General features: G+C 33.9%; 2 protein-coding genes across 4 annotated transcripts; one reads left to right on the plus strand and one right to left on the minus strand.

Moving 5' to 3' along the window:
• Positions 1-1065: 1065 nt before the first annotated feature.
• Positions 1066-6847, minus strand: LOC145606775 (two-component response regulator ARR2-like). 3 transcript variants are annotated; one of them, XM_081662606.1, is made up of 6 exons: positions 6046-6847; positions 5328-5480; positions 4857-5231; positions 4045-4118; positions 2791-3942; positions 1066-1683 (listed from the first exon to the last, which is right to left on the minus strand). In XM_081662606.1, the coding sequence occupies exons 1-6, from the start codon at positions 6224-6226 to the stop codon at positions 1615-1617; spliced, it is 2004 nt and encodes a 667-aa protein (XP_081518732.1). In that variant the 5' UTR covers positions 6227-6847; the 3' UTR covers positions 1066-1614. The 3 variants fall into 3 exon arrangements, with proteins under 3 accessions (XP_081518732.1, XP_081518731.1, XP_081518730.1); XM_081662605.1 differs by having other exon boundaries at positions 1066-1680; positions 4045-4121; positions 6046-6846; XM_081662604.1 differs by having other exon boundaries at positions 4045-4121; positions 6046-6846.
• Positions 6848-15330: 8483 nt separating this feature from the next.
• LOC145607829 (protein DEHYDRATION-INDUCED 19 homolog 4-like) lies at positions 15331-20127 on the plus strand. The gene is made up of 5 exons (XM_081663426.1): positions 15331-15662; positions 16071-16213; positions 17412-17489; positions 18219-18478; positions 19652-20127. The coding sequence occupies exons 1-5, from the start codon at positions 15584-15586 to the stop codon at positions 19755-19757; spliced, it is 666 nt and encodes a 221-aa protein (XP_081519552.1). The 5' UTR covers positions 15331-15583; the 3' UTR covers positions 19758-20127.
• Positions 20128-21900: the final 1773 nt, after the last annotated feature.

Consider the following 21900-nt stretch of genomic DNA (forward strand, 5'->3'; position numbering starts at 1 on the left):
CGTATAGTTCACCCCATCTAAACCTCCCTATATTCTACCACTTTTGAGATTCATACTCAGTTGTCGCCAATTGTTCGAAGAATCGCTAGACCAATGTCCTTGACACTGGTCCTTAAAGGAGGAATCAAGAGCACAAGACAAGGATCAAGAGCATGAAACCAACATAAAACCAAGAGACAAGAATCACAAGACCAGTGTAAAATTATCGCGATTCTTATCCTTCCGTAGCCATGGTAAAGACAGAACCGGATTCCCTTAGGTCGCCCCGACTTTATCAGATCAAAGACAGGGACACATAACAGTATGTGAGCTAAGCATCTTGGTACTTAACTCACTACTTTTACGAAAACATGTTTTTGTAGATAAAAAAAGGGTACAAAACTAAAGAGCTTCAAGTATACATGAGGTATCCCAACCATGTAGATTGCGGTCCATTGTCAACACAACCTGGATACCACTACATTCTTTCAACCAGGAAAAGGTCCCCCTTTTTACCCTTTACAATATAAAGCCACTGCTTGTTTGAATGTAACTGAGGGAGGTAAAAGAGTTTTGGTTTTCTTCAGAATGTACCAACAGACACCCGTTTGACAGCGACGACGTTTTTGTCACCGGTGTAAAACAATGATTGGGTAAAACGGTTTACCTGTATAGTCATATACTACCTCTGTTTTTTACGGTTCATGAAATTTATTGTTTGCGTCAAATTAAGGCAAGGGGAGAGATTGTATTGATGTGGTAAGTGGGTGTAAAAAAGACGTAGATAAAAGTAAGAAAAAGAGCGTAAAAAGATGGGTGGACGGATACAAAGAAAGAAGATGGATAAAATAAGAGAAGGAAAATGTTTAGCTACTAAAACCGGACGAAAACTAAAGTAGAGCAAGCCAATATATCAACCAGGCGTTTTATTACGCCGGAACAGCAACCTAGCATAACTATCGCCAGGATTTCTGCTTCATGTAATATCATCCTAATATACTTTGATCAATTATGAAAAATGAAAGTTAAAACTCAAATGAGTTTAAGGGTGAGGAAGTGAATACAAAGACATAAGCTAGTGGGTCATTCATCAAAAAGCAACTTTTCATACAAAAAACTTCAAACTTTTTAGATACAAAAGGAACGAAACAGGGAACAAAAGAAAATTTTTCTCAAGACCCTCGCAGTCCTGGACAATCGAATGAAATTTGTACATCATAGTCTAAACACTAGACAATCAACCTTTTGTTATTCAAGTTAGAAGAACAACAGTAAATAGAAACAAAGAAGAAAAGAAAAACTCCTAGCAAATCTGCAGATTTCTCCCACCCCTTCACATATGAACAAGCTATGCAGAGTCACGACGACAAACACCCTTAAAAGAAAGGTGAATAGTGGCCTTAAATAAAGTCACTTCTTACTAAACCCAAGCTGCTGGAAAACATTCAAAACTTTTGGAAATGTACCAAATAAGTGAATAACTAAATCTATACCAGCCAAGAAAGCCGTTCTCTAGCTGAAAATGGTGGTCCAGAAGCTTGGTTTAAAAATTTGATGAATAAAGTTCCTCCCAATTTGCAGCAGCGGCTATGTACATTCACAATGTCACCAGACCTTAAACAGTTACATATTCCTCTACACAGGAATATTATCCAAGGTGTACCCATCGAAGTCGAAGTCCCCAGACCCGATGCCTTCTTGCTGCTAGAAACCAAACACAACTTCAGATGAGTTATGGTCAAAGGCAAGAGCCCTCAATAATAGGTGTGCACTAAAAGGCGGCTAAACCCACCATACACACACAAACAAAACTGAGTATGTGGAAATGTGTATGGAAGTTTCAAAAAAGATACTAATGAAAAATTAAGAGAAATTAATGGAGGGGAAAAAAAATCGTAAGAGGAGAATAAATATGCAGATGGATGGAAAACTGATTTTGACACACCCTTGATCGGTATTGGCACATTTCCATACGAGAAGAGCATATAAAACCATGCTCTCACAAAAGGTATGCCAAAATCAATTTATGGTGTGCCAAAATCAATTTATGGTGTGCCAAAATCATTTCCGAAATAGATGATTAGAATATATGATGTAACCAACAAAGATTTTTACTCTACAGTGTATGCTACCTAGACAAATCAAACACTTATAACTAAGGTCCACCAAATGATTTGCTAGCTTAATGGGCAAAAAAGGTTTACATAAACCAAATAGTAGTTTCTATATATATGTCCACTTGTTTTGAAGACGGATGGAAAATTGCCTTGGATCAATTGGGTGGAATGGAAGTGTCAAACTTTACCAAAATTACAAAAAACCAATTCTAATCCTGGCATTTGTGATAAGATTATTATCTCAAAAAACTTCCATCTACAAAAACTTTTACCAATATACATATGAATTAAGCGACAGAAGCTACTGCACATAATTGTTATCATTACTATGAGAGAAGATTTAAGATAACTTAAGCAAAAGACTTTTATAATGACAGATATGATTGTGTAGGATAATGTGATGTTAAACTATCTAATAGAGATGTAACTATGTAAGAATGAACTACTGGTTCTGAAAGCAGTTGCACCAAAATACTGTTAAAAAAGATATACTCTGGCTATAAAAAAAAGTGAGGCAGAAATAGAAATTTAAGAAAGAAGCATAAAAATCACGAGTAGAGAACTGAAATCCAATAATTATTTCCTCAATTGCGTTCAGTATTAACAAAGCATAACTATTTTTACCAAAAATTAATTAAAAAAAGAAAAGAAAAAAAAAATTTTAAAAAAAGCATAACTAAGACCTATTCCTTACCTGCTTCAGCATTATGGTACTCAACATGTCATCCGGACTATAGTCGAAAAGGTTAGCCCCTGGGTTCACCACATCAGAAACACTTTCCGCCTTTACCCTTGAAGAATTGTTAACATGTATACTGTTGTAATTTTGATTAACGTTCTGCATTCCCACATGTTGATTTTCTAATCCGGTTGAATACATTGGCTTCCCGGCAATGGAATGTCCATTCTGTTCATTCTTCTGAGCAGGGACATAAGACTGATTCACCATGATTGAGGGTGCTACATTTACACCGCTTTGCACAGATGGAACATGTTGGGAGGTCCCTGCAAAGCCCATGTTAGGATTCTGCATCTGCCATTCTTGAGGCTTATGCTGAAGCTCATTGAACATATCATAACTCCCAACAAATCCTCTTGATACTTTAATATCAGAGCTAATTTCCTCTTGATTAAATCCCTTTGAAGTGATAGATGTTATACCAGGGGTACTCCCTAATGGAAAACTATTACCGGGTAATTCGGGGATATGGTTCACAGAGAAATCTACCACCGAGGCAGACTGATTAACAGGGTCATAGGGCATACCATTTCTAGATAGAACTGAATTACCATTCCCATTTGACTGCAATGGCTGCCCTACTGAGGGTTGAATCCGCGGAACTTGACTACTGATACTTTCATTTGAAATGTGTCCCCTTTGTTGTGGGACCATCTGCTGCATCAATAAAGAGCTACTCTGATGGCTACTTGAAGCATTAGCTTGCATGTTCATGCTCCCAAGGGTTTGTGCAGATTGATTCAAGCCTGCAAGTTGCTTTGGTTCCATGGTTGTCGGGATCCCGTGCAGCAGGTTCATTTGCTTACTAACATTGCTAATTTGCGATTGCTGTCCATCTCCATATCTTAACTTGGAGTTTTCAAAGCTAAACAGGTTTCTCTGGTCAACAAATGGCATTGAAATGCCAGGTTTAATAGTTGGAGGAAGTCTTGTGTATGCTGCAAGAGTCTGTGCTGAAAGTTGACCAGTGGCCGCAAGAGTTTGGAGATCAATACCTCCCAGGGATGACATCGTGCTGAAACTTGGGTCTTGGGGCATAAATGAGCTGTTTAAGCCACCTTGATGCTGAGATACTCCACTCAGCCTTCTCAGATACAAGCGGTATTTCTGCATCAGCCAACACAAGATTTGAGTCCAGATAGAAGGAAACAAGGAGTTGGAAGTTACATTTTTTGTTCTTTACCATTGACTTAAAAAGAAATTAGATACCTGAAGATGGCTAGCAACATTTTCTCTTGTAAGCCCAGGAACATTCATCAGCTCCAAAATTTTCTTTGGAACAGCTTCTGAACACAATCAGATAACAGAAAACATAAGCTGGGAGCAGAAACATATTATATCTGGAATATAAAAAAAACTGAGAAGTATTCTCTAGGCATGGTTCATTGGTTCTTAGATATTATTAACTCCGGCAGAGAGACAAAACAACAAGCTCTCTTTTAGAATGGGACATTATATCTTTCTCTCTTTCCCCTTAATTAGGTTTAAGATGATTGCGAAACTTTGTATTTTCCCCTTTAATCCAGACAGGGTGTGGCAATCGAACTGCGACCAAGATCAGCAGATTAGATGCCAGAATAACAATACTAATTTAACTTTCAAGGCTCAAACAGTTCAAACACTTCAGCTTTAGCCTTGAACAAAACATTCAGTCAGAGGTGACTTTGTTAAAAACATATTCATATGACAACAAAGAGATGTAACTAGAGAACCTAGAACTTTGTTTGACCTTCATAATAGTGCAACGTACATAATATAGCCAAGAACACCTTCATCCGTTCAGTTTTGTATTTTATTTTCCTCATAGTATTTACTTGCTCTAAATTATCACAAAATAAAATCATATGTATGAGCATGCACATTTACTTCCGAAATTGTCGGATGCCTTAAATTATCATGAACTAGAATTACTAGAATATGACTTGTCAGCTGCTTAAGCAAGGCAAATTTCCTGAAGATCAATGCAGATTTGTTTGCATATGGAAACAAAATAAGTGTAATTATATAAAAGGGATTCATACTGTCAATGCCGAGCTGGTTAACAGCAGCCACGAATTGTTGGTGAAGCTCAACTGACCAAACAACTCGAGGTTTCTTGAGTGTAGTTGTATCATCTTTATCATCAGCCTCATCATCCTCGCCACTTTTCCTCTTTGAATTCTTCCAACTCCCATCATTAGCAGGGGATGAGACAGCATCATCATGTTTTAGCTGTCGGTCCCCTTCATCCCAGCTACCCGACTGCTCAACATCTTTGTACTCATACTTCTTCTTCCTCACCACATGCTGCCATATGTTTTTAAGTGCCTCAATTCTCACAGGTTTGATCAAATAATCGCAAGCTCCATGAGTAACTCCCTTCATGACAACTTGTTTGCTATCATCCGCCGACATCACTGTTTCATCACATATGTTAGCACAGGAATTTGTGAAATCAAACCAGAAATTAAGTATACAGCATCAACTTATAGCACTAATTTTTCAACACTTACTGATAACAGGTAGATCCATTTCCAAACCAACTTGCTCAAGGAGTTTAAACCCATCCATATCGGGCATATGCACATCGCTTATCACGACATCGAACCCGTTTTTGTTCTCACGGAGCATTTTCAAGGCATGCTCGGCTCTATTTGTCTTGGTAACTGAAACAGACAGAATTTTCCGGCATTCAATAGCAAATCAAGGGAAAAATAACTAATCTATGATCCAAAAACTTGAAACCGTTGAAACATAAAAATTCATCCAAACTATCTACAAGTCAAACCTTTTAAACAACCTTAAATCAGTGCCAAATGATTAAAAGAAAAATGATTATAATCCTCGAAAATCCACCAACAAATCCGGCATACTCCTTTCTCATACAAAAAACAAGTCAAAACATATCCAACATCCAAATTCATCAAATTCTTAAAACATATAACTAAAATCAATTAATCATTCATTTTACCACATCTAAAAACCAAATTCTTCAACTGAAAATTCATTAATCAAAAGTCAATCACACAAAACAAACAAATCAAATCACAAAACCTAATTAACCCGCCAAAAATTTATAATTCTAAACATTAAATTAACAACAAAAATGAAAAATACAAACAAAAAATCAACAAAATAACAATTAGATCAACAAAAACTACAACCCAATAATTGGAAAAAAAATAATAATAATTATTCACGGTAAAAAAAAATTAATTTTTTTTTTTTTACCTTCATACCGACAAGTTCGGAGCATCTTCTCTAAGATGGTAAGACAAGTTGGATCATCATCAACCACAAGTACTCGGAGACCCACCGGAAATTGGTCGCCGGTAACAACTTCCGCCGATTTCCGGCTAACCGTAGAACTAGACATAGCCATGGATCCCATTAATCCACCACCCAAATTCATCTCATCTAAAATTTTATTAAAAATACCCAAAAGAAATGGGTTTGACCCACCAAAAATTAAGTCCTAAAAACCCAAGAAATTGTAAAAATAAGATCAAATTTATGAAGAAAGTAAACTAAGCATGAATTTAATTAAAATTAAACACAAACCCAGTTGAAATATTGTAACTTCAAATGGAATCTTGAAGATACAGAAGAGAAAATAAAAAAATAAAAAATGGAACTCTTGAGTATAAGATTCTAATGAATTTTTACTGATTTTGACTGGGTGAAAGACTGGATTTTTGATGGATTTAAGAGAAAATATTTGAGACCCAGTTCCAAATTCAGAAAATTGAACGGACCCAAGTTAAGATCTTCCCGAAATATTGAGAGAGGAGAAAAGGGGAGGAGAGAGAAAGTGAGGTTGAAGGGAGAGAAAGTGAAAGAGGGATAAAAGCAAGAAGGAATAAAATTGATGGGTTTTTTTATATAATTAAAAATTAAAAAATTAAAAATTATGAGGTTGAAGACATGGCTTTCTGCAATTCAATACTTCTGGGTAAAATCATCATCAAGAAAAAAAAAATTAAAAAAAAAAAAAAATGGGGTTTGATTATTTTATTACAAAGTGGGTCTGTTTGATGAGTGTGGATCCAGCTCATAAACATACGGTACTAAAATAACAAATCTCATCTCACTAGTTGTGAAAGTGAGGTTTTTATAGGTTTATTCAAGAAATTAAAAAAATTTACCAATTGGAAAAATAAAAAATGGAAGTAATTTTGTAAGAAAATTAATTTGCCGACTATCTTATCTAGCAACTTGCTGTCAATATGAGCTGAAAATATCTAAAGTTTCCCATTTTAATGAGATACTAATAATTCATCCCTTAATAATTCACTCTCACATGGGGTTTTAAAGTTTGAAATTTGAGATCATGAAAATTACCAAAAGGTGACTTACTACTCAACATGGTAATGTTAATTGTGGAAGTGGAATGATAATTGTAATTAGTAGCTAATTACTTTAATTAAAGAGGTTGTGATTGGTTGAAGATCATGCCCATTGAAGGCAGAATCGTGATATAATTATGTTTGGATATATTGTTTAGGTATAAATTTCAAGTTTAAATTGATACAAAGTATTTAATTTGTTTTTAAAAACTTGTGGTTGGTGATGTTTAAGTAATTTATAAGCATGCGGAACTTGGATTCAGCATTACGGAGATTTTAAAATTTAAATTTTGTTTTAACTACCATAATATTGGGTTTTGCCATAATTCTTGGAGATAATGGTCACTAGATGCTTAGATGATCCACAAGCTACTTGACTTGGTTAACTTACTTCCTCTAACTTTGTTCGCATTAATTTTCATAAGATATGTCTTATCTTTCAGTATGGAAAAAATTCATAAAAGTACTCATTAGAAACGTAAGAATTTAATTACATTCCTTACTTGTATTCATAATTATTAGGAACGGAGTATAGAGTCAACTCATATATTTTAAGGTTTTTTTTTTTTTGGTATTTAGAGAGCCACAAGGGCGGGGTGAGAATCGATCCCAGGATCTCCTGGAATCGGGAGGGAGCTCTAACCACTTGAGCTATCCCTCACTCTCATATATTTTAAGGTTTTTGTACCTACTTTAAACTTTGACCTATAAAATAAAAGGGATAAAAGATGCAAAATACTTCCTTTTAATGTACCAAGGAGGGAGTAAAAGTGTAAAATATCCATGAACTCTGCTGAAAATACGACCCTTCAAAGAAATGAAACAACCTTTAATAGCTATTAGTAATTTATCCATATAACAATTCGAAAAGAAAAGTAAAAACAAGGCATTATTGGTGCCATGAATTGAACAATACTCCGTATCTATTAAGAATCGAATTATTGACATTTATTGAGGTTACAAAACACTCATCCATGCCATGTAAATAACCTCTTCATGAAAAACAATTTATTAGTATAGAGTATGATCTTAATGAATCATTACACATTCAATGCATTTATAGTAAGCAATTTAATTAAATAAAGGCTATAAAGCACTCAAGTTTATGACAATTTTTTTATTCGTGTACTATAAATCGTATTTAATAAAAATTAGTCTCTATAAAAACAACATTTTATTGTAAGATGGTGCATTTGAAACATAATAATAAAAAATCAAACAAGCAAATTATTACCCACAATAAATCAATAATTCTCAATTTCTTTTTTGTTTTTTGACGGGAATAATTCTCAATTTCTAACAAAACCCAATTAAAGTATTTTTTATTAAAACAAAAAATAAAAATTGACCTAACCCTAATTGAAATCAAAATGATAGGGGATAGTCTAAAATTACATATAGATATAGTAGTAGACTAGTAGTGAGTAGTAAGAATAGGTCTTTGCATATGGTACGTGACCTCTTTAAGGCTAGGCACACCCACACTTTGTTTCATAATATCAAAATTTTTGCATTGGATATAAACTTTTTAAGCTTTTGATTCACCACTTTTTGGGTTTTCCAGGAGAAAAAGCTACCAGTAATTTCTACTTTTCATTTTAATAATTACGTATAACAGATTTTTTTATTATAGTTATTATTATAATTTGTTTTTTAATAATAAAATAAAAATACAAAAGAAAACAAAACAAAGCCTTTTTTTTGGCCAGACCTCGTTGATTCTCGTGAAGGTTATCTCGTTTGTTTTGGCTCAAGTCTGTTACTTCTCTTCGTTCAGTTTCTCTTCAATCCTTTGTACTTCTCCCCATCTTGACACGTGTATTTTCATTTTTAAAAAGTACTAGTATAGTAGTATTATCTTCTGAAAATTATATACTCCGTATTTCAATTTATTTCAAACTTCTAGAGCCGAAAAAAAGACAATGTTATATTTAAAAAACCAAAAAAAATAGGAAATTTACTAAAAACATCTCTTTTTGTAGAAAATATTCCTCCACTATGATAAATCTTAAAAATATTGTAAATTGTAATTCCAATTTCTTACAAGAAAACCTAATAAAATTCTTGAAAGAAAAAAACCTAAGAATTCTATGTACTTTTATTATACTTATTTGTGTTTATTAATTCCCGTGAAAAATACACGTAAGAGACTATCAAAAGGGGACGGAGGGAGTAGTATTCCGTACTTCATTCGTTTCATTTATTATGTTTGTCCCTTTTTTCCCTTTTTATAAACTTACAATTACTTTCATCACTAATTGCTCTATGGCCTCTATTTGTTTGTCATTGTACAATTATTTAATCTATAATAACTAGTGTGTAGCCCGGGCGTTGCACCGGTTTCTACTTTAATTAGACCTTGTGATTATCAATTATAAACATTTATTTTATTGTTAATAACATAGTTTATGATTGGCTTAGATGGTTAAGTAACTATCTTTCTTATAAAAGATTGGGTGTTCGAATCCCCTTATCATTATTTTTGAGTAGTGATGATGTGGCATAATGAGAGATGAAGTAGGTGACATGACGTCGTCTATGTGGCACAAAGACGTTCTTAGTAGCGATAGTAAATAATAGAGATTTATACTCTATGAAGATAACAATATAACATGCATGAAACTCTCCTCCTAATTAAGCTACTCAATGAAAATAAAAATATAATTAGAACAACTAACGCCAAAAAAGAGTTGCCTTCATCAATTAGAGTAATAATCATGTGATTTGGGTAGTATTGACAAAAAAAATTGTTAAAAGTACGTGACTAATTCAATGAAAATTACAGTATTTAGTTTAATCAGCATGTTTATTAAATAAGTACAATTAATATTGTCCGTACTATGTAAGTGATGGCATGTATTTTTCTTTTTTTTGGTTAATCATCTTTGATATTCAAAACAAATAATACAAGAATTACGTGCGCCGGCGAACTTGTTCGTTCAACGTAGAGAATTTCACTCGTAAGTAGCTCTTAAACTATGAGTTTATCATCTAAACAAAGGTCAATTAGTCACTTATTAGCTGTATGCATATAGATAACATTATAAGCCTACACATGTCACTCTTTTTTATATATTCAAAATACATTGTGAATTACATGGAACTTTCTTATAAGTTATAAACATCAACCTATCTCTATAGTTGAACCCTCTTTATTCCTAAGGATTGCGATTTAAGTTGTGTTCACTTCATCTTATTTGAACAAATATTGTTTAAATCATATCAGATCGGATTAAATGAGACTCAACACCACTTATTAATTATATTGAATCTAATGGAATCTCGTTTGAGAACTTTTACTAAAGACTCATTACCCCTTGTCATATTGATATCTCTCTCCAAGTCAATGCTTGAGAGTAGTGGGGAGGTAAGAAATCCCCTTCTAAACAAATGTAGTTGGTGTAACTCAAACCCGTGAGCTCAAAGTTACAAGGTGATTTTTCCACTAATTCCCCAAATTTGTTTGAATGTTGGTTCCAACTAACCCAACTCGCATTATTAGTTTTTCTTACCCGGCCTTTATCTCTCTCAGTCTCTAACAATACAAACATAAAACACACTTTACTAATTATACTTTATATTTGTAATTAGATCCCATCACTATATGACTTTTTAAAAACGTATACGTCAAATTTAAAATTTCATTTAATCCAAACAAACAACAAAGGGAGTACAAGTATACAATAAACCCGTTGCATAATTGCATATAAGTAGTTGCCTCGCAATGATACTTCATCATTTTTTGGTAATCCCACATGCACTACTTAAGAATAGCAATGGAATACTGTCTTTTTAGGGTAATCACGACACAAGTAGAGAGTGGAAGTATAATGAAGAATCACGTACATGTACACTAACATTAGTATATTTCTAAAATACAAAAAATAAATTAAAGCAAAAGAATCTCTCCAATTTATTTAGGTTTTTCTTTTAGCCGCTTGGCTTAAATTAATTAAATTGGAAAAAGGGCTCAAAATACGGCTTAATCTTGTTTAATTAAGCAGGTTTTACTTTAAATAAGTTTGAGTCATATAATAGTAAACCAGTGTGATACCCAATCATACAACTAGTATATACTTTGGAATCTTTAATATGACATTTCCTTTTCTCTTTCAATTTGATTAATATTTTTGTTTGTAATTATTAAGTGTAACTTACTCAAACCAAGCAAAGAAAGTGGCCTGGCCCCAAACTACGGAATGTATTTCAACTTCAACATTGTATATTATTGTTAGATTCGTAAGATAACGTTCTGTCTTTTGATTTTTGTTAAGGAGATTTTGACTTTTATCACCAAAAAATTTGGACAAATTGTTTTTTATCACCTACTCTTTTAAAGTTGTATTTTACCACCAAATAAACTCAAAAAATTGTTTTTTACCACCTGCCGTTTAGAAAACCGTTAAATCTAACGGAATTTTTTTAAATTCTTCGATTTTCGTGCCCAAAATATGTTCTTCAAAGGTTTAGGGGGGGCATTTTGGCCCTATGGGCCCAATTTGAGGTCAAAATTGATAAAAAAAATGATCGGAAATAACTCGTTTTGCGTGTTTAAAAATACATCGAATTGCGTGAACACGCAAAACGAGGTATTTCCGATCATTTTTTTTATCGATTTTGACCTCAAATTGGACCCACAGGTCCAAAATGCCCCCATAAACCTATAAAGAACATATTTTGGGCACAAAAATCGAATTTTTTTTTTAACACCGTTAGATTTAACGGTTTTCTTAACGGTAGGTGGTGAAAAACAATTTTTGGAACTTTATTTGGTGGTAAAATACAACTTTTAAAAGAGTAGGTGGTAAGAAACAATTTGTCCAAATTTTTTGGTGGTAAAAGTCAAAATTTCCTTTTGTTAATTATGAAAAAAAAAAACCATTAAAAAATCTAGCACGCCTTGAGTCGGGCTTATGATCAGGCCGAAAACTTTGTCTCCAAACCCGCAAAATTTAGGTTTGAAAAGCGAGCCTTAAATTAAACATGGCTAAACCGCTAAAGGCTATTTTTTATTCAGATGAATTAGTAGTACAAGTAACAAGTAAGAAATAACAATGGATGTGTGTGAACCGTAGACACCTATATCTGGTCTCTTATTTCCCTAGAAAAGGATCCATAATGACAATTAACAATAATTCAACGCTCAAGTGACATTTTAATTAAACTAATCTTGCGCGGGCTCAAAAAATACTTTAGGGTAAGTACATGTTATTATGGAAGCACACATGTTCCATGCTTGCTTATATCTTAAAAAGGTCTATGACTTATTAATATGAAGTACTATATATGTGATATGTCTTTTTTAGGTTGCTAAGTTTTGTGTTTAACACAAGATTTGGATCATACAACTTAAATGATGGCACATCTATTAGAACTAGCTTACATGGCATCATAATAGCCATTGGAATAACTTTACTTAGACATGTAACAAACCGGAATTTCGTTAATATGAAAGATATGGAGGGCATAAATTGAATATTATGTCAATTAAACACTTGTAATTGTTGTAAATTATAAATTAGGCTTTCATGATTAACACGTACGAAATAATAATGTGTGCCTTATTTAGAGTTTTTGATCAAAATTTGTAAGCTATTTAAAATTGCATTGATGCGTTGATTCGCACATGCTTACACATTTACATTTATTTACGCTCAGTTACCACCTGAACGATGACTTATATATATGTCTTCCATGCATAGAAATAAACCACACATGATATGCCATTTATGCACAATGCAATCACACGCATAAAACCTTATTTGTATAAGTAAGACTTTTCACGTGACAACTCTCTATTCCAAAACCCTAGGTTAGTTGCATAGATTATTTCATTATCTCGACAATACATTTTCCTCGCTAAAATTCATCTCTCATCTTCTTCTAAAATATATACATAGTATTTGTACATATATATCACTTCGATCTTTTTTATTAATCCTTAATAAAATCCTCGTTGTTCCTTATTATACTCCCTCTGTCTCATTTTAATTACGTGTTTCATTCTGTAAAAAAAAAAACTCACACAAAAGTTGATTTAAACGGTGCAAGTAAAATGATATTAGAAGAATGTCAATCTTTTCATTTTTCATTACAAAATAAAAATCCATCCAATGACATTGTATAGTTTTTGTTACAATCAAACATCAATGTGGTATGGTAGCCTCAACATCATCTCATTTCTCAAAGTCACAAATTGTTGTGGAAATGTTCTGTTTTGCTGCCTCGAAGTTACGCACCTTTGACATGTTGGGATGAAAGTAGTCATGGCCCTCATGAGGGTGGTTCCACAAAGTTCATGTTTTTCCTATGTCAAAAAATTAAAAATATACCGTATAAAGTTTTATTTTAGTTGTTTATGGTAGATACCTCTTTTGTGTTATAGATAAAAAAAAATAATAAGTTCAATCCAACGCTTATTAACACAAATTAAGGGCCTGTTCATATTTACTGAATTGAGCTGAACTGAACTGAACTGAACTGATTGGAGCTGAACTGAACTGAACTGAATTGAGCTGAAATGAATATTTTATGTGAGAGGGAAATTAAGAGCTGAACTGAACTGAACTGATTGGAACTGAACTGAACTAATTGGAGCTGAACTGAAATTAAGTAAATGTGAACAGGCCCTAAGTAATATAAGTATAAGTTTGATAAATACTGACAATTGATAAATACAGATAAATTTGAACCTAAACATAATAAGTCAAATACTAGTAAATTTTTTTTTTGATGCAAATAATAAGTCAAATAATAGAATAACAATATGTCTCATGTAACAAGTAAAATAAAGCTAAACTCTCTATTTTTTTTTTTAATTGCAACATTTTTTATAATCGTCCTTTTTTATTACAACGCTTTCAACTCAATCACATAAAACCTCTTATCGACCAAAGTATTGCAATTATAATATACAGAGGGAATAATTAAATTTAACCTAAATGATTTACAGGGGATTAGACTCCAACCGACCCCTATGGAAGGCCCCCCTTTACCAGGCCAATTCACATTATTATAATCATAAACTCATATTTTCTTCGTTTTTTTTAATATTTTGAACACTTTTCTTAATTAAAAATGTTGTAATACTTGCAACGCATAATAATTGTATTTTTTTTTAAATAAAAATTATTGAAAGGTGGACTATTATCCTTATTTGATAAAGCTTATGGTCCACTAGACTATATTCTTAATAATCTCCCACCTTTATCTTATGTGTGTTAATTCGTCTTAATTCTACTTTTCTTAAATACCATGAAAAAGTATGTGTTAGTATTAAAGAAACGGAGGAAGTAAAAGATGGCCCTGTTTTATTGTTTGGTAATTAGTTGTTAGTTGGTTGATATAGATGCTTGCATAAACTGATTTGACTAGTTGGTTATATTAGATAATTTGACTAGCTAGTTATAAATAGATGGTTGTGTAAAAGTGTTTGGTAAGTACTCCCTCTGTCCCTTTTTTTGTTTTGTTGCCCTTTTTGGCCTTTGGTATACCCTTGCAGATATGAATGTTTCTCGATTGATTAATATAAGTTTCTTTTTGCTTTTAAAAAAAAATGTCTGATATTTTTTAATAAGCTAAAAGCTCTTCAAAAATCTCTAATAGTGTTTGACAAGCTAAAAGCTCTTCAAAAATCTCTTTACCAAACAACACCAGGCTATTAGAGAAATAATTGCTAAAGAGACGACCTTTTGTTGGGATACTATTAGAAATAATTTTCTCTTTTTTTGTACAGGAATAGAATAGAGCCTAATCAACGTCTACATAAATAATGTACTTTGTAGGTAGGAAAAGCAAAGACGGTTAATGGCAAAAGCGTAACTATATCATAAAAGACCCAGACTATTTTTATTTTGGTGTTTCATAGGTTTACCCTTCGGACTAATTAGAGTACGGGACTCAATGATTGTGTTCTAATTCCTTCCCAATTATTATTATGAGGGATCGAACACGCGGTCTCCCTTACCAACACAAGCTATTAGAGACAAATAATTTCTCGTTTTTGTAATGGGATAGAATAGAGCCTAATTAACGTCTGCATAAATAATGTAGGTAGGAAAGCAAAGGCGGTTAATGGCAAAAGTGTAAATATATCAAAAACAAAGGGCAAATAGCGTTGGAAAAAGTGAGTGTATAAATTATCTGTACCTCATACAAGAAGGAGAGGAAGGTCGGTAGAGAGTGTTGTTGCCTCAGCTCATTCTCTCTCCTCCTCAATTTCCTGGACATTTCTTCTCTCTTTTGCACAATTTTTTTAGGGTTTCACCCACAAAAATTTGATAAAAAATTTCCGATAATTTTCAACAAAGCAGGTGCCTTTTTGTTGAATTTATCTGATTTTCTGAAGAAATTTGAAGTGAATTTTTCTGGGTTGTTGTTTGATCATCTTCTTCTTCATCATCTAGAAAGAAGAAGATCAAAAAATGGACGGTGGTGATCTATGGAGCTCTCGTCTTTCTTCTTCTTCATCATCGTCTTTCAGACGTTACCAACTTCGATCTGGTTAGTATTTATTTCTGGGGCTGTTTTTATTTTTCTGGGTTTTCTGCAATTTTCGGTTTTTTCCCCAAATTTTGTTTGTTGGTTGCCTTGAAATGTGAGAAACGATGGAGTTTTTTTAGGGTTTGTGGGGGACCCATTTGAGAAATTAGGTGAAAAATCTTATCTTTATATTTGCTTTGCTTAATTTCTCAAATTGGGTTTCTATCCATTTTAGGAAAAGTTGATGAATTGAGGTGATTTTTGTTGTTGAATTTCATGTTTTTTTTTTTTTTTAACTTTATTTTTTTTATTTTTTTTTTTTTTTTTATTATTTGGTATAATTTAAAGAGGGTTTTCTGGGGTTGGTGAGATTAAGCTGAATTTGATGATCTAATTAAATGAACTTTTGGGAAATTTGGTTTTAAACAGAGGCTTATTTGGGAGGTGATGATTTAGAGGTCGAAGATGATTACAAACAAGAGTTTTCATGCCCATTTTGTGCTGATGAGTTCGATATCGTGGGGTTGTTTTGCCATATGGATGAAGAACATCAAGTGGAGTTGAAAAATGGGGTAATTATCCTTAACATTACATCATAGTATAGCATATAATTAAGGTGTTCATAATCTGTAATTATTTTATTAGTAAACTAGTATATTCCTCTAACTACTCGGGACTTGTTTGTCCATTGTAGGATACGTTAGTTTAGCCTTTTGATCATATACTCGAAGCTTTCATTAGCTTTGCATTACGCCATACATGTGCATCTTTATTAGAAGTTACTTAAACTTATGACCTTTACATGATTTTTTGCTGCTGGGCTTCATGTGGGTTTCATTCATGCTGGGGCTGTGGCTTCATTGTAAGGTTGTGTGAGAATCAGAGATTGTGTTGCTCGGTTTATGAATTGTTTGTGGAGCATGATGTAATTTCACACCCTTTTGTTGTAGAAATCTATGAAGATAGTTGTTGATGCTTCTATGACACTTATTGGATCATTGGTGTTGAATTGAACTGTATTGCATAGATGTCCCACCCATGTATATGTCTACAATGTTAGGTATGTTAATTAGCTTGTAAGTTCAAATGGGGAAGCTTTTTGTAATCATGTACTGGTGTTATGGTATACTATACTGCCTTTGCATGAATATGTGTTGGATGTGATCTTGTGATACAATTTTAGATCTTCATGACCTGAGTGACATCTTTGATACTGGAGGTCGTCACGGGTTTTGTGGTCTTGTGACATAGATATGACAAAAATTTAGGCCTTTTTTCCATTAGTGTATGCATAACATTTGGATAATCATGCTTTGGACAAATGTTCCCCTAGCCTGTCTCTTGTAATTTTATGCTTCCTTTTCTGCCTTTTTTTTTGCTTTTCTGAGTAGATATGCAATGTGGTGGATGTTGGAGGCCATGGATTTCATTTATTGTGAGACTTCTTTGCCTCGTGGCATGTAATGACAAGACAACGTCAAATTCCCTTCTCCTTTTGTAAATGAGAATTATTTGGTCAAATATCTTTACCCCTTTTTTTGCTTGACGTGTTGCTAGACTGATCTACGTTCTCTTGTATATGGATCATTAGGGAACAGATTGTTGATGTGAAATGTGATGACTTCCACTCATTTTTTATTACTCTTGTAGTTTTCACAGGGAATTCATAATGAAGATCTTTGTGAAACATGTGTGGCCTTGTAAATTCATAACTAGTTCTGGCTTTATTTGATACTGAATTAATGCACATAATTGCTTTACTTCTTGCAGGTTTGCCCTGTCTGTGCAAAGAGGGTAGGAATGGACATGGTTGGTCACATAACAATGCAGCATGGAAATATATTGAAGATATCCTTTTTTTTTTTTTTATAAACTGTTTTTTGAAGTTTACTTTGTATCATCATAATTTTGATTTTTCCTTGTGTTCCATGAAAGGTCTCAGTGACATGAGGCACTTTTCTTTCATAAACATAATTCTCTTTTGTATGATAGAGCCTGCCTAGAACAAATTGCGCTTTGTAGTATTGTTTTTTTTATCCTCAATTCGTCAAGGAAATTTTTTGTTTTCTAGGTGTAAATGAAGATATAGTATGAGATTGCTTATCTGTGGGTTTTCATTTACAACTCAACCAAAATCGACTATGACAAAAGTACTTGGACCTGATTGTAGCCTTTATCACTTTTGGAGCCTACTTGGCTCAATGTGGCGTTGCATATTTTTCTGTAGCTATAAGTTGCTCAAGTTTTTAGCCATTAGATTATTCTCATGTCTAAGTCAAAGCTTAACTTCCTATCTTTGCAACCTCATTAGTAAGTTCTAGTCTCATTTGTCGGAAGTAAGCTCTTTTTAGTTTTAACTAATCCTGTCTCCATAATTTAAAAGTGGATTAGCTGAGTATGACAAAATTTCATATATATAAGCGTGTTGTTTGTTTGATAAAAAATACCTTAGTACAAAGACAAATGGGGTTATCTAGTGAGAATAGTTCCATCTTTGTTATTGGTTGTTATCTCCTTTGAAGCACCCTATATGAAGTTAAGTTGTGTTTTATTGTGTTTCCTTGACTGGAAGATTACGTTCAGCGCAGAAGGAGGTTGCGCAGGGGTGTTCCAAATTCAATGTTTAGCATATTGAGAAAGGAATTGCGAGAAGGAAATAGGCAATCCCTTTTCGGAGGGTCCTCTTTCTCTCTTTCTTCGTCCAATCCAGATCCTGATCCTCTCTTGTCCTCACTTATATACAGCTCTTCCTCTGCAGAAGAACTTGGAAAGGGAGAACCTTGTTCTTCTAAGGAACCAAGCCCGCTTCCACAAGCTGTGGAGGAAACAGTTGAAAGGTAAGATAAACCATCTCATTTGATGTTTTATTCTTGGAAAGGAAACGTCTTTTAATTGCCATATATATATTTTTAAGTAATGATTATTAGTATTGTTTATGCTCATGCTCTGATTGATGTAACACAATGCCCTGACCCACCCAATCCCACCTCACAAATAAATGGGGAAAGGACAATGAATGAAAAGCCATTAAATATCCTGATACGACGCTTGAGCGCCTATAATCATGCTGTTTCTTTGTAATATGAATCATGAAAAAAAAGACCTTTTCTTCTGCATAATTAGTTTTGGATTGTGATCTTGTGCCAACTTTGGAGACCATCACATTATATGCCAGATGTTTAATAAGCACATCAAGTCCTCTGGAGGACCCATATAACTGTGTATTGTGCTACACATTTTTTTCAAATTGAATAATTCATTATGTAGCTTCTTAAAACCTGTTTTGATTTGTTAGCCAAGCCTTCCATCTTTATCTCATTAAAGTGGGACAAAGTAACATGTTTGGTTGCTCTTAGCTGTGTGTTGGCATTGTGCATGCATTATTTGCATTCTTTCTGGGGACTAAACATGCTGTTATACTGTAAGAATGACTATGAACAGTCTTAATTCTCGTAGAACATATTTAGCAAATGAAAATTGATAACAATTTATCTTGTCCTTGTCAAGTTATTTATGCTTTGCGTGCTTCATTTCTGGGGTTTAAATATTTTGTGGGAATTATAGCATAGGGAAAATCACTTCACCTTGTGATTGACTGAACATTGGTTAATGAAGATGTAAATAATGTGCTTGAAAATCTGATACGAAAAAGATTAACTGCAGTAAATTAAGAATGTAAGATTTGTATGAATGTTCAATGAATCAATGCTCCCCTGAACTGTTTGTATGGACGGCATTGTAAGCAAATGAAAGAGGAATTTCAGTTTTATCTCGTATTTAGAAATATAAGCTGGCTGATCAAGATAGAAAGCATGATCATTTATTTTCGAAAAAGGTATAGTAAATGAAATTAGATGTATACGAATTGTCTCCTTTTTAGCTTCCATCTGCATTCCATGAGATTACCATTTGAGCTTCCATGCATTTTGAATATTTACATTAAAAATCTGTATTCGTTTGTTAAGAGGTTATGAAATGAGATATATGCTAATGATTTGCATAATATGCAGTTCCCAGCATTCTGTGCTTTCAGAAAAGGAGCATGAAGAAAAGGCTAGGAAGTGTGAATTTGTCCGAGGATTGCTGCTCTCCACTATGCTTGATGACATCTTGTAAAGCCGATGGCCAAGATTGCAGATGTCGTGAGCCATAGGAGGGAAAGGGAAAAGCCAAGAGGATTGAAACCAATGTTGTAACTTGTGAAAGAGAGATAGAGAGAGAGAGAGAGCGAGAGAGAGATGGGGGGAATATCATTAGGTCTCAGGGTAATGTTCAAAGTTAATGTTGTATTTGTTGTATTTAGACGGATTATGCAAGTGCAATATTTTAAAAGGTGGAATAACATATGTAATCTTACCTGTTATCGCTTGCTTCTAGTGGTTGTTTCTTCCATGAAAGATTCTGTACCGCAATGGCAGTAATAAGCTTCAAAATAAGAACAAGAACAATGTTCTATTTATCCGAACGGTTCCTCTTAGACAACCAAGCATCGAGTTACTTGAATCATTCTGCATGCTAACTTGAAAGATAATAAATTCTACACGCTATATGTGTTGTACCCAAAAGCTACTTAACAGAGGTCAGAGGCTCACTCTTTCTTCTATCTCCTACTAATCTTACATTAGGCTGAACATGTGCATGTTACAACCAAAGCTATTTTACGCTCACTCTTTCGTTCCATGTCCTGATTATCAAACTGTTGTATCTTGTATTTCTACATTGAGAATATAGTGAAAATCTTTTAAATAATTTAAGAGTTGTTTTTTAAATAATTTAAGAGTTGTTTTTACGACTTTTAATTACAACACTTCAAACTTTCAATCCTCAATTTATGTTAACTTTACCCAAAAAAATAAATTATTAATTTCAATTTTAACTTCCAATCCTATAACTTCCACTAAACAAATTTAGTAACTTCCACTATCATATTTACAAAATAAATGCATAATATCATACTAATAAAAAAAAAATATATATACAATGAATATATTCCGTGCTTTGTTACGTGCTTTAGCACGAGTACCGGCCCCAATCCGCTTCCCTCCCGACAATTTCAAGCACTCTTTGACTATCTTTTCAAAGTCCTATTCATCTTTCCCTCGCAGTACTTGTTCGCTATCAGTCTCTCGCCAGTATTTAGCCTTGGACTGAATTTACCGCCCACTTGGGGCTGCATTCCCCAACGACCCGACTTGGTGACAAGGCCTCGTGGTGCGACAGGGTCCGAGAACAACGGGGATCTCACCCTCTCTGGCGGCCCCTTTCCAGAGGACTTGGGCCCGATCTGCCGTAGAGGACGCTTCTCCAGACTACAATCCGGACGAAAAAGCCGTCCGATTTTAAAGTTGGGCTGTTAACGGTTCGCTCACCGTTACTAAGGGAATCCTTGTAAGTTTCTTTTCCTCCGCTTATTGATATGCTTAAACTCCAGGGGTAGCCTCGACTGACCTGGGGTCACAAGTTCACAACGGTTTTGCTGCCCCAAAAGGCAAACATACTAAGGGTCCTGCGAGTCCTCAAAAGCTACAAAGTGCGCAACTATGATGCATCCTAGGCTAGGCATAAATGACATTATATAATGGTCACATATGGTTCCAAACGGCATTATATGACCTTAATATGTATCCTCTAGGGTCTTAACACTTTTCACCACCGGGTCCCGTAACCTCAAAAATTTTCAAAATGTGTGGATAATAGCCTACAATTTTGGAATTTTTTTGGCTTTTTTTCACCCCTAAATAAAAATTGCCCAGATTTTTACCATGGTCTCTAAGACTTTTCGGGAGTCCAATTGGGTGGGTGGAACTAACCAATTTGCGTTAAAACGATCTATTTACTCGTTCACAACTTGCACTAACTTTTTGAGCTCAAGCCTACCACTGACATTTATGACATTATATAATGGTCACATATGGTTCCAAACGGCATTATATAACCTGAAGATATATCCCCTAGGGTCTCAAGACTTTTTACCACCAGGCCAATAACCTTAAAAATTACTCAAAAAGAGTGCATAATAGCCTTTAATTTTGGAATTTTTTGACCTTTTTTCGCCCGGAAATAAAAATTGCCCAGATGTTTACCATGGTCTCCAACACCCTCCGGGAGCCCAACTGGGTTGTTGGAACCATACAATTTGTCTTAAAACGGTCAATTTACCTATTCACAACTTGCACCGATTTTGTGAGCTCAAGCCTACCATGGACATTTATGACATTATATAATGGTCACATATGGTTCCAAACGGCATTATATGACC

This window comes from Chenopodium album, chromosome 23, assembly GCF_948465745.1.
Source record: "Chenopodium album chromosome 23, dcCheAlbu1.1, whole genome shotgun sequence".
NCBI lineage: Eukaryota > Viridiplantae > Streptophyta > Magnoliopsida > Caryophyllales > Amaranthaceae > Chenopodium > Chenopodium album.

Excerpts from the sequence above, each read along its gene's own strand:
- LOC145606775 (XM_081662604.1), bottom strand. The coding sequence starts at position 6,226 with ATGAATTTGGGTGGTGGATTAATGGGATCCATGGCTATGTCTAGTTCT. Across the intron at positions 5,481-6,045 it reads CCGAACTTGTCGGTATGAAG|TTACCAAGACAAATAGAGCC; the intron begins GTAAAAAAAAAA and ends TGTCTGTTTCAG. Across the intron at positions 5,232-5,327 it reads AATGGATCTACCTGTTATCA|TGATGTCGGCGGATGATAGC; the intron begins GTAAGTGTTGAA and ends GTGATGAAACAG.
- LOC145607829 (XM_081663426.1), top strand. The coding sequence starts at position 15,584 with ATGGACGGTGGTGATCTATGGAGCTCTCGTCTTTCTTCTTCTTCATCA. Across the intron at positions 15,663-16,070 it reads ACGTTACCAACTTCGATCTG|AGGCTTATTTGGGAGGTGAT; the intron begins GTTAGTATTTAT and ends GGTTTTAAACAG. Across the intron at positions 17,490-18,218 it reads AGCATGGAAATATATTGAAG|GTTCAGCGCAGAAGGAGGTT; the intron begins ATATCCTTTTTT and ends CTGGAAGATTAC.